The following is a 14,943-nucleotide window of genomic DNA, read 5'->3' on the forward strand; positions in this document are numbered from 1 at the left end:
CACTATATCAGGAAGCTTTCATATAAACCTCAGCTTTTCTGGCTCAGTGGTTCTTGAGAAGAAGATTTGAAAAGATTTTTCCTATGAATTTGTATGTAAAACTTTGATCCCCCCCCCCTTGAGGCCCCATCCAATCCCCGGGTCCATGATTTTAACAAACTTGAATCTGCACTATATCAACAACAACAACAAAAACAAGAAAAAAGAAACAAACAACAACAAAAAACTTTCACTCCCTATTGTGGCCCCATCCGATCCCCAGAGGCCATGATTTTAACAATTTAGAATCTGTATTATATAAGGAAGCTTTCATATAAATCCAAGCTTTTCTGGCTCAGTGGTTCTTGAGAAGAAGATTTTTAAAGATTTTCCCTATATATTTGTATGTAAAACTTTGATCCCCTATTGTGGCCCCATCTGACCCCCCGGGGCCATGATTTTAACAATTTAGAATCTGCATTATATAAGGAAGCTTTCATATAAATCTCAGCTTTTCTGGCTCAGTGGTTCTTGAGAAGAAGATTTTTAAAGATTTTCCCTATATATTTGTATGTAAAACTTTGATCCCCTATTGTGGCCCCATCCGACCCCCCGGGGCCATGATTTTAACAATTTAGAATCTGCATTATATAAGAAAGCTTTCATATAAATCTCAGCTTTTCTGGCTCAGTGGTTCTTGAGAAGAAGATTTTTAAAGATTTTTCCTATATATTTGTATGTAAAACTTTGACCCCCTATTGTGGCCCCATCCGACCCCCGGGGGGCATGATTTTAACAATTTAGAATTTGCACTACCTAATAAAGCTTATCTATAAATTTCATCTTTTTTGGGCCAGTGGTTCTTGAGAAGAAGATTTTTTAATGACCCTACCCTATTTTTACCTTTTCTTGATTATCTCCCCTTGGAAGGTGGTCTGGCCCTTTATTTTAACAATTTAGAATTCCCTTTACCTAAAGATGTTTTGTGCCAACTTTGGTTGAAATTGGCCCAGTGGTTGTTGAGAAGAAGTTGAAAATGTGAAAAGTTTACAGACGGACAGACGGACGGACGGACGCCGGAATACGGGTGATCAGAAAAGCTCACTTGAGCTTTCAGCTCAGGTGAGCTAAAAAGCCAATCTCTACCACAAGAACACACTCATTAACATCCGGGGTGCAATAAATCGACACCTACGAGATATGCAAAGAAACCCTCCTGTAGATATTGTGCGAGACAAAGAATTTAAATGCGCAAACGGAATCCTGGACGGGCTACTAAAAGAGCGTATGAGAAGCGGGGATTCTATACCAACAAACCATAAACCTATAATTGATAAACACGATTTAGAAAAAAATATCAGCTTACTTTCAAAATACTCTCTCCTCCCCGATTATCCTCCGCCAGTGTGTTTGGTTTCCGTTGTTTGTCCACTTTGTTTCCAGAGGTATGGAGTTCCACCATCAACTTCGGTTAAATTCGTTTGATTTTCACAATCACGAAAACGGTGAATAAGTAGTGCTTAATCACGAAACACAGCAGAAAAACTACCAAGGCGGTATCCAGTCAGGTGAATGTAATTCCCAAAAGCGAATGTATGCCACATGGGGGAATCTCTGTACATTGAAAATGCTCCGTCTTCTTATAGATAAAACTGACCCTGCTGCCACACATTTATTTAATCAATACAAGAAAGAATCACTGGGACATCCCCTGGTTTCGGATATATGGTTTACAACAAAACCACTGGTTAAGTGCACATTCACAAAATTCCTCCCAGACATCTGCAAAGCCGCACATGTTGAAAATCATTACACGCCCCATTATTTACGTGCTACGGCCATTCAGTTGTTAAGCGACGAGGGATACGAATCGCGACATATAATGTTTATGTCTTCCCATAAGAATGAATCCTCACTTCGCTCTTACACACGAGCTGTATCAACATCTCAGAAAAATCCCTGAGTCACACACTGTCCACCATGTGCGAACAAGCCGTTGAAAATCAAGCTGTCCATGTCGTTGTCTCCACATCCTCTTTCAACAATTCCTCAGATTCCGTAATTCCGACAACTAACACCTTTTCAATGGAAACTAATAACAACTTCATCGCAAAGCCAGGATTTTTCTCCAACTCATCTTTTCATGGATGTACTTTCAACCTCACTTCCAAGTAGCCTAGCATCGTGGTAGACTCCAAATGACTTTCCCGCTTTTGAAACCGAACAACACAGTACCCAGTCACTGAAAATTCAGGATGTAATATCAAAGATACTTTTATTGTGAGAAGTCATTTTTTAAATGCTATTCCTTAAAGTTAAGAAATCACTTACTCATTAAATTTGCTGAATTAACAACGCATTCTCTTTATTTTATGTGCACTATATTTTGACGTGCAAGTTCACATTCCATGACGCTGTTACAATAAGTAACCCCCCACCCCCGAGGAATATTTCATGACTTACAGAAGCAATGTAAATAAACGGTGAATCAGTAAATGAATATAAATATAACAAATGAACATCACTTTTGAGCTGTTCATGGTCAGTATGAACGGATTTAGATTTGAGGCAAATTCTTTGTGAATCGCTAGCGCGATTCACAGAATTTGCCTCAAATCCAAATCCGTTCATACTGACCATGAACAGCTCAAAAGTGATGTTCATTTCTTAAATAAAATCGTAAGAAAGCGTACATGTGCAAAAAAATTGCTATTTTCTTATAACTTTGCCAGGCATTAAAAATAAGTTTTATATGTTCTAAAAGCAGGGAATATATGCTTTTCAAAATATATATAAAAAAAAAATAGTGCATTCATACGGAAAATACAATCAATCGTATCGAGGGGGGAAATGGCCTTGCGACAAAGCGTTGCGTCATATTTAGACGAAGCCATCTTTCACTTTAAGAGGCCGTCCACGGAGATATCAGGCAGTAGCTATAATACGGCTGGCACATGCAATTCCCCAAAATTTTATTCATACCCAATAAAAGTTAAGATCATACGCCAATTTTATCGTATGTAAAGTGAATTTCACAAAAAACATTGTTAGATGCCAAAACTTGGCCTATTTCATAAATTCGAGGACACTATATAATCTATAGAAAATGATCATTTTGTAAAGTTAAATTATACCCAATACAATAAAATTTGTCCAGAAAGTATAAACAATATTTGAAGGAAATTCCTTAATAATTAAGATAAACCAATAAAATTGCTGGGAAACAATGCTGTTGTTGAGCATTTACTGACAGAAGTAGCCAAAAAGCCAGTAATTTGAGTTACCTCCCTTGGCGTAAAAATGTAAAATGATCTGAAACTTGTATAAATTGTAATTTTCGAAGAAAACAGTATTTATTTAGAACATTTTTCACTTATCTCGATTTTTTTATCAAGTGTAAACGTGGAATTAATTTTTTTTTATTTGATGGTGAAAAATAAATATTCAGCCCGGACCTTATCAAAGTTTCGTGGGTAAATAGATATGGCTGACAAGTGATAGAAACGTGAAGTTTTTCTAGGAGTGGTCCTTATTTTAGGGACTTGTCAACCCTTAATAATTGTTCAAAAGACATAAGTGGATATTCAAGATGTTTTAAAGTTGGAACTGTGTGTAATATTCAACCGAGATTGACCCCCTGCTGTACAGATCGGGGTACTTCGAATTCGACGTAAAAGTTTAACTGTTTAAACTATCGTGCACGGTGCAGATGTTTACTAGTATGCCGAGGTCATTGCGATTCTTTGGGGATTTACTGGAGGCAACCACCAGCAAATGTAGTTATCTACTACACAAAGGAAAATGTAAAGCAGACAGAGCAGTATAATGTCGAATTTTCTCTGTTATTTTTCTTTGAAAACTGTCTTTGATTGCTAGACAATTTTGATGCAAGTTCTCATGATGTGTCAATGCAAACAATTCATTTAATGAAATGATTCTTTTTAAAATAATAATGATTAAAATGATAAATCCCCACAGTAAAAAAAAACATTAAATCAATCGGGGGGGGGGGGTGTTGGGGGGTGTTAATGTAGGGATTTTTAAAATCTGTACTACAACACAATGTTTATCCACAAATCATTGAATTAAGAAACAATAGAATCACATAAAAACAAGATGAAAGTGGTGAAAAGTTCAATAAGTGTTTATAAAAATGTTTATTGTCCTGCAAGCTATGTACATATCAGCATGCATGCATAAAAAATAATATATATTTTAAAAAATAATGATATAGATCTATATTTATTCATGTAATTATGCAACTATAAGAACCATTATGGGGGTGGGGGTGTGTGTTAAAGGTTGATGTATATCATTAATTTTTAATTTCTCTAAATTTAAGCTGAATGGATTATAAAATTCAGATGGTTTAACATGACACAAAATCTGATGATTTATTTGCATGCACACAGGTACTGAAGTGTAATAGTGTGACATACATGTATATACCAATTACCAAAGCTTGATAATGAATACGACGCCCATTTCATTACAGATTTGGAAAATAATTATACTCAAATCACCCCTACTGCAAGCCAATTATCAGACTGTATCAGTGAGTATATTTATTTATTTCAATCAAAAGATTTTAAATTCAGAACATGGTACATCAGACCTTGTCATATTGTCATAATTCATAAATTATGTAAGTTTAGAACTATTACAGATAAGAGCTTAATTCCACATTTGACATGTATATTTCTTGAGACAAATCCTCACCAAAGGCATCCAATGTTAAGATGTCACAATCCTTTTGTTTTAACCCACTTGACAGACATACATGTAGAATATAAAAACTTTAACTTTGACAATAACATAAGAATGGTTAGAGATGGGGGTTGGATATTGCAGAAATGTGTGTTCCTTATGTCATATGATAGTAACATTTTTACCTTACGACCTTGATCCTTCATATTGAAGTTTTATGTGATGTCACATTGCCACACAAAACACATACATGCATTTTTAATTCATGACTGTTATCAAAGATTTTAACCCACTCAACAAGTTTTAAACTCTCTTCAGACAATTCTTGTTTAGATAATTTCAAATACTAGCTCGTATATATATATATATATATATATATATATATATATATATATATATATAAGTCAGAGGTGATGTTTTGAAATCAGAATGTGGTTTAATTTTTGAATCAATGAATATATAGTTTTATTTTGTTTAGCTCACCTGAGCTGAAGGCTCAAGAGAGCTTTTCTCATAAAAATTTGTCTGGATTCTGTTGTCATCATTGTGGTATTGAATAATTTTTCCCATTTTCATTTTCTCCACAACCAATGTCTGTCTGGAACTTGCTCATGTTAGTAATAAGGCTCTCATATTTCATATTTTTATTCCTTATAATAAGACATTTCTTTTGATATCAATTTTTTTTTTACTTTTGTGTTTGGCCTACTTTTAACAAAATATAACCTACAGTAGGCAATTCTCCTGAACTATATATAAGGTAGTCTAGCCTTTTATGTTTTGTATTTAGATATCTTATAACAAGAACTTTCATTTGATACCATGCTGTTTGATATTGTGACCTTGGTTTTGAAGTTTAACCCAGATTTTATTATATTGATATTTTACATAAAGATATACAAAATGTGTATATTCTTTATTACCAGACTTTTAATTTAGTACATGACCTTAGTCTTTAAAATAGCAATATTTTCAAAAACTTTAAATTGGTATATAGTTTCTCAGCCACTTTGGATTGGGCTTTGATATAGATTTCACATATTATAGATTACTAATGAAAAGAGCTTTACTTTTGAACTTCTGACTTTGACCATGTTGACCTACTTTTGAAAAACATTCATTATTACCAGATCTGTTATATCTTGAGTGATAAGGTATTGGGTTAGTTTGTTTCACATGAAATGCCTAATGACCAGAATTTATTTTATATCATGACCTTTGACCTTGTGACTATATCAAACATATGATCTTGACTTTCTTAGTGAATTGCTTACAGTGCTATTTAAACATGTTCATCATTTTATTTCCATTAATTTACACAACTGTTGTTATTTAGATCTCAGCTGAGTCCAAGATAGGAAGAGGCTTTGGAGAGAACACAGAATTACTACAAACAAAAGACTTGTGAAGTTATAAGGGGAATTGCAGAACTCATAGCTCCACTTCAATCTAGATATGTTGACAGTTATTTCACAGAAACACTTTGCAGCTGACAAAGATAATCAAATGATGACCAATACTTTAACTCTATGGTTGCAGCATATTTCAATGTTTGAAGTGACAAATTTTATTCCTGCTTGTGAACCAATATTCAAAAGAAACACTGCTATGGCATTAGACATAAATTAGAAGTGAGTGGTGGGGTGGCAAAATAAGATTCCATACTGTGAAATGTATCAATTGTTAATATACATGTATCAATATAAATTCAGTGCCAATTTTCATAAATTCTAGGGGAAAAGTTTGTTTGTAACAAATGTCAGAAATATGCACTAGCTCTTTATTTGCAAACCATGCTACTATGTACCAGGCATTAAGACATGATTTGTTTATTGTCATTTGTTAAACAGAGACAGATCCAGTGATTTGAAAGGGGGGGGGGTCCAGAAAAATGATCTAAATTCTGCATTAGGTCATATCCGATGAATTGATAAAGTAAATATGTTTATTATTGATTGGTAGTTACATGCAACCTTTTATGCATCAGTTGAAGATACTTACATGAACATTTTCCGTCACTGGGTAAAATTCAACAAACATTTTGTGTATCTGGAAGTGGTCAATATATATTTCAACATCAGAGTAAACATGCATTAAAGCAAGTCTGCCAATCTGATCTAGGCAGAAATTGGAATATGGCATGTTATTTCATGAATGCAAAGGGAAATGCTTTACAAGAGAGTCAAAAAAATTCTGGTTAATGCTAAATAACTACCTAGATGTCCCAGATAAAAGGAGAGGGTGTGTTATAACCCCAACCCCCCCCCCCCCCCAACCCCCTCAGGATCTGCCAATGTCAAGTTTGTAATGTGAGTGAATGAATTAAGATTCTTCATGATAGGCAATTGATTAAAATTTGATTTACTGATAATTTTAACTTCATATATGTGTGTTAATTAATTGACTATTATCTCACATCCTGTGTCAGAAATGACCTCTAAAAATCAACATTGTAAAATTTTATATAATGAATTAAAGAGGCATTCTTTTGCCTTTATTATATAGAATGTATACAAAGACATGAAATTTATTTCTGAATGTTCATATGTTCTAGTAATTTTTCATGAATTTTTATCATTTAATCATTGATTGGTTATATCTACTTCATATTTATTTCCATTTATGTAGTTCAACAATCTTCATTTAAGTAGTTGACCTTTTTGCACTTATTGAAAATTTTGAGATTTCAGTTCAACTTTTCACCATCAAACCTTGCTTTTCCCACTGAATTTATTTTTGCAACTTGAAATACACCTCTTCAAGTTTCTGGTTATACATAATTTATTTCTTTTGAGACATTGTATTGGGTTTTATGAGATCTTAAATTTTGATCATTATTTTGTAAAATATATTGGTGTGAAATATGTGCAATTTTAACAATTAATAAATTCATTCATTGGATGAATATACACACAAAAAAACTCTTATTTTTTGCATATAGTGTATATCTAACATATAAAATATTGCTTTTCTCTATTTCTTAGTTATAAGCCATTTTAGAGCTGTTTAAACATTGCACTTTTTTTCCAATATTTCGTGACCCTTTTGCACCGAAAATTATCTCAAAGTTGTTTTTCCATGTCGAACCCATACTAAACATGATAGAAACTTTTTATTTGGCAAATTTCTTATTGGGGTCAGTAGGAACCTGTGCACAAAGTTTCATGAAAATCTGAGAGATAGCATGTGCCGACCTCTGCCTGATATCATAATGGACACCCTCTTAAATGCTTGTATTATTTTAATTGCTTTATTTACTTAACTGATTTTACATAGTTGAAAAATAGAGACAATTTTCAAAAATATGATATATAGATCATATATCTTATGAACGTAGTTTCAAAAATGTGGAGGCACTCCTTTTGCGTTGCCCTATTTTTACGTGCCATCGGTCAATTTGACCGGTATGGTAGAGAAGGGGTTAAGCAAGAATATAATAGTTTTGATTTAAGTGAGAGTTTACAGAAGCGGTATTTTTTGAAAACTTACCACAATTCCCAATTTCATTCATTTATGTACATGTAAAGTCTTTATCATTTTACTTCTAATGAATGCTTGTTTCGTTTGCTGACATTTCCTGTATAAGGCTTAAACTACAGCACCACTTATGTTGGTTGTATTTAAGTACATATGTACCTGCAATCAATGACAATATATGCTAAAAGCTAAATATAATACATAAATCACAGTTACATAACAGTTTATGCTAAAAGTTACATAAATTGCATAAAATACCGTTAGACAATATATCATAGAAATTCAATTTGATCGGTCACCTTAAAGAATTCTATAAATCATGATTAAACAGTGAAAAATTTGTTCCAAATCAAATACTTTGAAATTGATAGCATGTTAAGTCATAAGATGTATTATAAATCAAAAGAAAAATAATACAAGCTAGAGATTTTGTGAAACTGAGCTTGCGATGTTTCATTTTCAAAGAAGCATATACTGTATACAACGTTTGTAAGAACCTCTTCATCGTGAATATTTCTTGCCGTGAACCAGCCATTTAATGTTTTTTGTACGTAAGATTATCTTGGTCACGAAAATTAGTTGTACACCCTATGGAAGTTGTCAACAAGTATTTATAATTTGTCAGTTAGATGACATACGCCCCTTTTCAGGAGACCCACTCAGAGAATGTATTTTAGGACAGTTCTTAATTAGGCAGAGTAAAGATGTGGAATACAGGAATTTCAAACTGATGTACTGCTGCAGTGCATTCTCCCTGCATGTGGAAGGTCGGGGTTCGAATCATGGCCATCACAGACCTAAGTCGCTAAAACAGGTAGTGACAGTTCAATCGCCAAACGCTCAACATCGGCATCCAGTGTGACCTTTAAAACGGATGTCCCATGTCACAGTAGGTGTGACACGCTAAAGAACCCTCACTGCTAGATGACCGTAAGTGCCGAGCATAGGTCTACATTTGAAGCCCTTCTCTGGTATTGGTGACATCTCCATATAAATGTAAAATTCTCGAGAGGGACGTAAAACAAGATACAATCAAACTGTTGTTTTATTTTGACTTGGCGCCACATGTGCTTAATCTCGAAATGTTCTGTCAAAAAACTGTAAACCTGTGATATTTGATCGATAGTAATTTATTCGTTAGTAAAAATTCTTTAACATTGAACAATTAACATTTGATTTTTTTAGCAAAGGGACTTCATAACACAAGGAATAACCACCGGTCCTCTATCAGAACCAATAAATACTTGCCAGTAGCGACACATGTCAATGGCAATAACCACCGATGGGAGGACATGACAGTAGTGGTTATTGATCATGACCCAAGTTGGTCAGATACCGAAAGAAAGCAGAGGGAAAATTTCTGGATGCACAGGTTAAAACTGCATGGTATCAACATACCTACTGACTTCACCAGGACGGATATGGGCTAAACCCTTACTAGATTTTAAGCTTCATCTAGACTTACTCGTCTGATGATGTCCCTAACAGTGGTACTATGACAATTTTTAAACATTTTTTTCTCAATACTGTTTACAGAATCAGCCCCCTTTTTACTATGACCTTCATAACCGATTGCTTATATGTAAAACGGATTTATCAGTCTCTGTGATTATGTGTTTTATACGTCTACCCTAGACCTGATCAGTACAGGAACGTCCGATGTTGATTCGATTTCTTAGTTTGCTTAGTTTTTGTTTTTATTTTGAGTTGGTCCACTTTGTTTACTTATTCAAACTTGTTATTTATTTTATTTATCTTTAAACTTTTTGTTGATTTCTTATTTTTTACTTTAATTTTATAGTGTTTATTTAAGAAATGGAAAAAGAGATCTCATTTAAAAGAAGGATAGATAATAGCGCGTCATTGATGTATTTAAATGAGTTGATGGAAAAAGATTTTGAATCAATTGTCTCTCATAAGAATACAAAATGGGTTACTTAATACAGAAGCACAATCCATGCCCATGGAAATTCCAACAGGCTGTTGGAAGACCTGATCAACAAAGAGTATGAAGATATTGTCAATGACGAAGTCCAGAATTTTTTTTTAAAGTATTAACTTCGGAGTAATTGTACGTAGAATCAGAGTTGGGAGTTAACAAAGTATTTTTTGGTTGGTGAGAAGATCAGACGACCGATCAAAAGATATAAATATTGTTTTCGATTTTCATTTTTTTATTGACGAAACTGGTGCTTATGATATCAAAAAACTTCGGCTTTAATTCATCAAGAGGAATAGTGGCGTAAAGTTCGGAATTTCCCATATCAAATTCATTGGAAGTTTTGAAAATCAACATATTGTGGCACAATATGAAGTTTTACAGCAGTTAATAATTTCGTGAGGAGTAAAGATAAGGACTTGGAAGAACTTTTATAGGATCTGGCAACGTATCTCTGTCGGGGATGCTGTGGATATGAGCCCTTCACCAGAATTTGTACAGGGAGACTGATTGATCATCTAGCATAGCTGCAGATCCGTAGCTCTCTGAGAAAATATTGGGACAGATCACAGAGCTACAAATCCACTCCTTATAAAAACGTTCGATTTACGGCAAAGAAAAAGCTGCTCACGTCATCCTAACAATCTTATATAAATAAGAATACGTAACATATTTTCCCCTTGTGTCCAAACATTACTTCAAACACTCATTAAAACCCCATGCGACTCGAAAACTAGCAACTTCTAATGATTTCGTTTGTTGAAATAGCCATGTTAGGTAGCACATTTTTTCTGCGCCGTAAATGGAAGGTTTTTATAAGGTGTAAATAAGTTTTTATATTGTGTATAAGGCTGCAGTTTAATAGCTATATTTAGCATAGTGGTGTCCAAATGTCTTTGCAATGATTGGAGAAGAAGCATGAAAAGGAACTTTAGAGCTCGTGTTTGCCCTTCTCTCAATGTTGTATTCATTATTGAATTTTTGAGATTGATCAATGTTTGTTATCTTTACTTTTCCGATCAATCATAAGTGGAACGATAGGAAAGATAGTAATGATTAAAGGGTGATATGGTGAAAGTTAAAGGAGGATAACTTAATCCCGGAAAGAAAACTAGCGTACTTACCATGTTTAGTCAGGATCAAAGGTCGTCATTAAGTTATTCTTGGAAAATTAAAACTATATTCAAACTGAAATGAATCCTTCTTCTGGAAATACTCGTGTTTACCATTCCAAAAAACTTACAAACTATGAAATAGACAATGTATACTGAGTTAAATTCAAAGTTCAACCATGACATTTATCAAATTAAGGAGATTTGAAAATATTGTGTTCCACTGTATCCTGCTTTTTGAGTATGTTTACTTTCAGAGTGGACATTGCTTATATGAAATTGTGTTGAACAAGCATCCAGTAATGTTATCTAACACCTAGAACTTGTGCAAAGTGGATGTAGTGCTGGAAAAACATGGGTATTTTCATAATTTTTGCTTTGGGGAAAACCTTATCAGAATTTTCAAATTTACTTGTTCCATAATTCCAGATGATTCTCTTACCGATATGCTGCAAAATGCAGACAACAAAATAATTGGAAAAAATTCTAGCTTGAAATAGTTCATACCCAGCGACAGAGAGGTCTTCATACACATGAATGCGCCTTTTCAAAATGTAAAAATATACATGAAATGCAGACGGTAAATATTTAAATGCCAAACACATTGCAATGTTATTATTTTCAAAGTAGAAAACTTAAATCAATAAAATTTTACTATCTTAAAGTGCAAATATTCAGCCATCATTGAATCGGCATAATAAGGTAAGAAAACAGATGAAAATGTGCCATGAAAGGCGAAGATAACGAACAGCGCTAAATGACAAATTGATTTCTGTTAAAGTCTGTAATAATTCTTATTGGTGTATAGGTTATGAGATCTTTGTTTTGCTATTTTCAAACTTTGATTACAATAATATAAAAAATTAATGATTATTAAAGCATTAATCGTAATTCTTGCATTATCTGTAACACAATGACGTTTGTTTTAAAGCAAAAATGATAACCTCAGAAGACCCCCAAGCCAGGGCACAAGACGTGAAACGCTGTCAACTTTGTCCTGGCAAAGACCGGAAGTTTGCTGCAAAGATTGTGTGTAACACCTGTCAAGTCAACCTTTGTATGGACTGTGCAGGACATCACATAACCTGGAATCCCACAATACGGCACGATGTCATCACTTTTGAATGTAAAAAATCTGAAATTATCCCACTAGATTGCAAGCGGCATAAAAAACAGAAATGTGAAAGGTTCTGTGAACAATGTGATACTCCAGTTTGTCTGAAATGCCTTGTGTCTGGTTCTCATGAAAATCACCAAGTACCGCAAATTTCAGAAATTCAAAGCTCAAGACAAAAGCTGATTAAAAGAGACACACATGAACTTGAATCTAACATTGCACCTGTGTTTCAATCAATTCTCTTTGAATTAGAGGAAATGTCATCAAGTATTATCCAAAACCATGGTGAAAGACAAAAAATGTTTAGGGAATTTGGCAACAAATGTCATACACTTGTAGACATTGTCATCAATAAATATCTGAGTGAGTCAAAAAAGATTGAAACAGAAGACAAAGACTTGGTTCAAATCTTGAATTCAGAGTTCGTAAAACTACAATCCTCAGTGCAATCAACAATATATGAAAACCGTTCTATCCTTGTTTCCAATTATTTATCCAACTTTACCAGTTACGCATCAAGGAACGAGACATTTAGAATTATTCCCTCTAGATTCAAATTAACAGTCCCACCATTTGATCCGACAAAACTAACAGAAGAATTACTGTGTCAATTCATTGGAGACATTCCTACCACACTTAAAACCATCATTTCCGGTCATGTCTTACCATTCGTTCAAAATCTAAAATCTATTGGTTATGAACCAAAGAAAAAATTGTTAGAGAAGTCTAAGTTGGTAATAGCATTCCACGTTGGGTTTGATAAAACTTATGGTGTACATTGTACGTCTAACACAGGCGAGTTTTATGGCAGGGGTAACAGTGAAATCATCAAACGCATAAACAGTGAGGGGACGCTTCTGGAGGAGATTCCCACTAGGTCAAGACATCAACCAATAGATCTGATGGTCACCAGAGAGGGACATCTAGTGTACACTGATTGGGTAGATAGAACTATCAACATACAGACGAATGGCAAGGTAGAATGTCTGATCAAACTAGAGGGCTGGCGTCCATTGAACATCTGTAGTACCTCAACGGACGACCTACTGGTTACCACGGTGTCTCTTGATGAAAACCAAAGAAAAGTAGTCCGTTATTACGGTTCTACAGTCACACAAGAAATACAGTACAATGATATAGGCAAACCTTTATATTCTGTCCCAAGATCTATTACTGAGAACAAGAACCTTGACATCGTTGTGAGTGATTGTGGTACAGTAGTTTTGGTGAACAGAGATGGAAAGTTCAGATTCAGCTATAATGGAAATCTGCAATCAAAGAAGACTTTTAGACCATGTGGTGTGACTACAGACAGCATGTGTCAAATTCTGATCGCTGACAGTCATAACAATGTTATACATATAATTGATCAGTATGGATCTTTCCTTCAGTATATAGATTGGTACTTACGACAACCACGTAGTCTCAGTACAAACCAGAATGACATGTTATTTATTGCTGAATTTGAAACTAAAATTGTTAAACAAATCAAATATTTAGAATAATATTTCTAAAATCGTTGAAGTATTATGCATGACCCAGCATAGAGACAATTGTTGCATGCACAGATTAAGATATTGAATATAATTTATAAAAAAGACTTTAATTCTTTGATGATTTACTTTATTATTAATAAACTGAAGTCGTAATTAGTATAGTATTTTGTGATTTATCATTTTATATATACCAGGTTACCTCTGCCAAAGCAATTTACCCCAGATTTGTGTCATTGAGGTAGGGAAGGGCTAAGAACTGGTATGGAGTGACATTGCCTTTGGTCATTGCACATTCCTGTTTTGTGAACACTATATCAGTAAATTTACAGTATTCAGGATTGGATTTTAATCGTCTTCTGTTTCCATTTTCTGAATGGAGTCGGTTTCTTTCAATTTCTTATACTATTTTTCAGTTCTAATTTTACGCATTGTTTTTCACAGTTTCAATCCTCATCAATAATACATTGAAATGTGTAGTGAAAACAAGGTTGTGTACACAAAGTCTTGGGTTCATGGTCTATACGCATGGTAAAGAAATGGATCAAAACTGGTAAGCTAGGAGGTACACGTATAAGTTGAGATAACAACACAAGACATTTGACCTTTCAGAGGCCCTCAGTGGCCGAGTGGTTAGAGCATCGCGCTCAATATCACACAGCCTCTCACCTCTGGTCGGCGCGGGTTCGAATCTCGCTCGCGGCGTAAGTGCGAAAGCTTCCCGGTTTACTTGTGGGAGGTCAGTTGACTCTTCCCAGGTACATTGTATCTCTTCCACCAATAAAAACTGCGGAACACCCAATGTAGTGAGCAGTATATTATTGTTTATAGCGAGCGCAGCTAGCCAGTGCGAAACGCTGGCTCGTACTGCGAGGTCTAATGACTAGAGCGCGGGAAATAATCCGAGCTAAATCTAAACCTTTAACAAGAAATTTTTTTGACGCCAATCCCAGAAGTCCCTTGTCAAAAATGGCTGAGATGATTGTGAACTTACGTGGATTACCATCCTAATCTTGTGGTCTCCTAGCTCGAAAAGTCAATGCACCATTCTGCGTAATGTTTAACGAAGTGCAATGTTTATGAAAGGCAGGCTAAGATGATGTGTGACGTCATGTCTAT

At 34.4% G+C, this 14,943-nt stretch overlaps 2 protein-coding genes across 2 annotated transcripts in view; both read left to right on the forward strand.

Annotated features, from left to right (window-relative positions):
- LOC125677887 (uncharacterized) overlaps nucleotides 1-14,943 on the forward strand; it is a 534,764-nt gene that overhangs the window by 364,176 nt on the left and 155,645 nt on the right. The window lies entirely within an intron of this gene.
- LOC130053353 (uncharacterized) lies at nucleotides 11,871-13,984 on the forward strand. The gene is made up of 2 exons (XM_056160479.1): nucleotides 11,871-11,916; nucleotides 12,146-13,984. Exon 2 carries the CDS (start codon nucleotides 12,151-12,153, stop codon nucleotides 13,834-13,836), a length of 1,686 nt encoding a protein of 561 aa, XP_056016454.1. The 5' UTR covers nucleotides 11,871-11,916; nucleotides 12,146-12,150; the 3' UTR covers nucleotides 13,837-13,984.

This window comes from Ostrea edulis, chromosome 3, assembly GCF_947568905.1.
Source record: "Ostrea edulis chromosome 3, xbOstEdul1.1, whole genome shotgun sequence".
Lineage (NCBI taxonomy): Eukaryota > Metazoa > Mollusca > Bivalvia > Ostreida > Ostreidae > Ostrea > Ostrea edulis.

Coding starts and splice junctions, on each gene's coding strand:
- LOC130053353 (XM_056160479.1), top strand. CDS start 12,151: ATGATAACCTCAGAAGACCCCCAAGCCAGGGCACAAGACGTGAAACGC.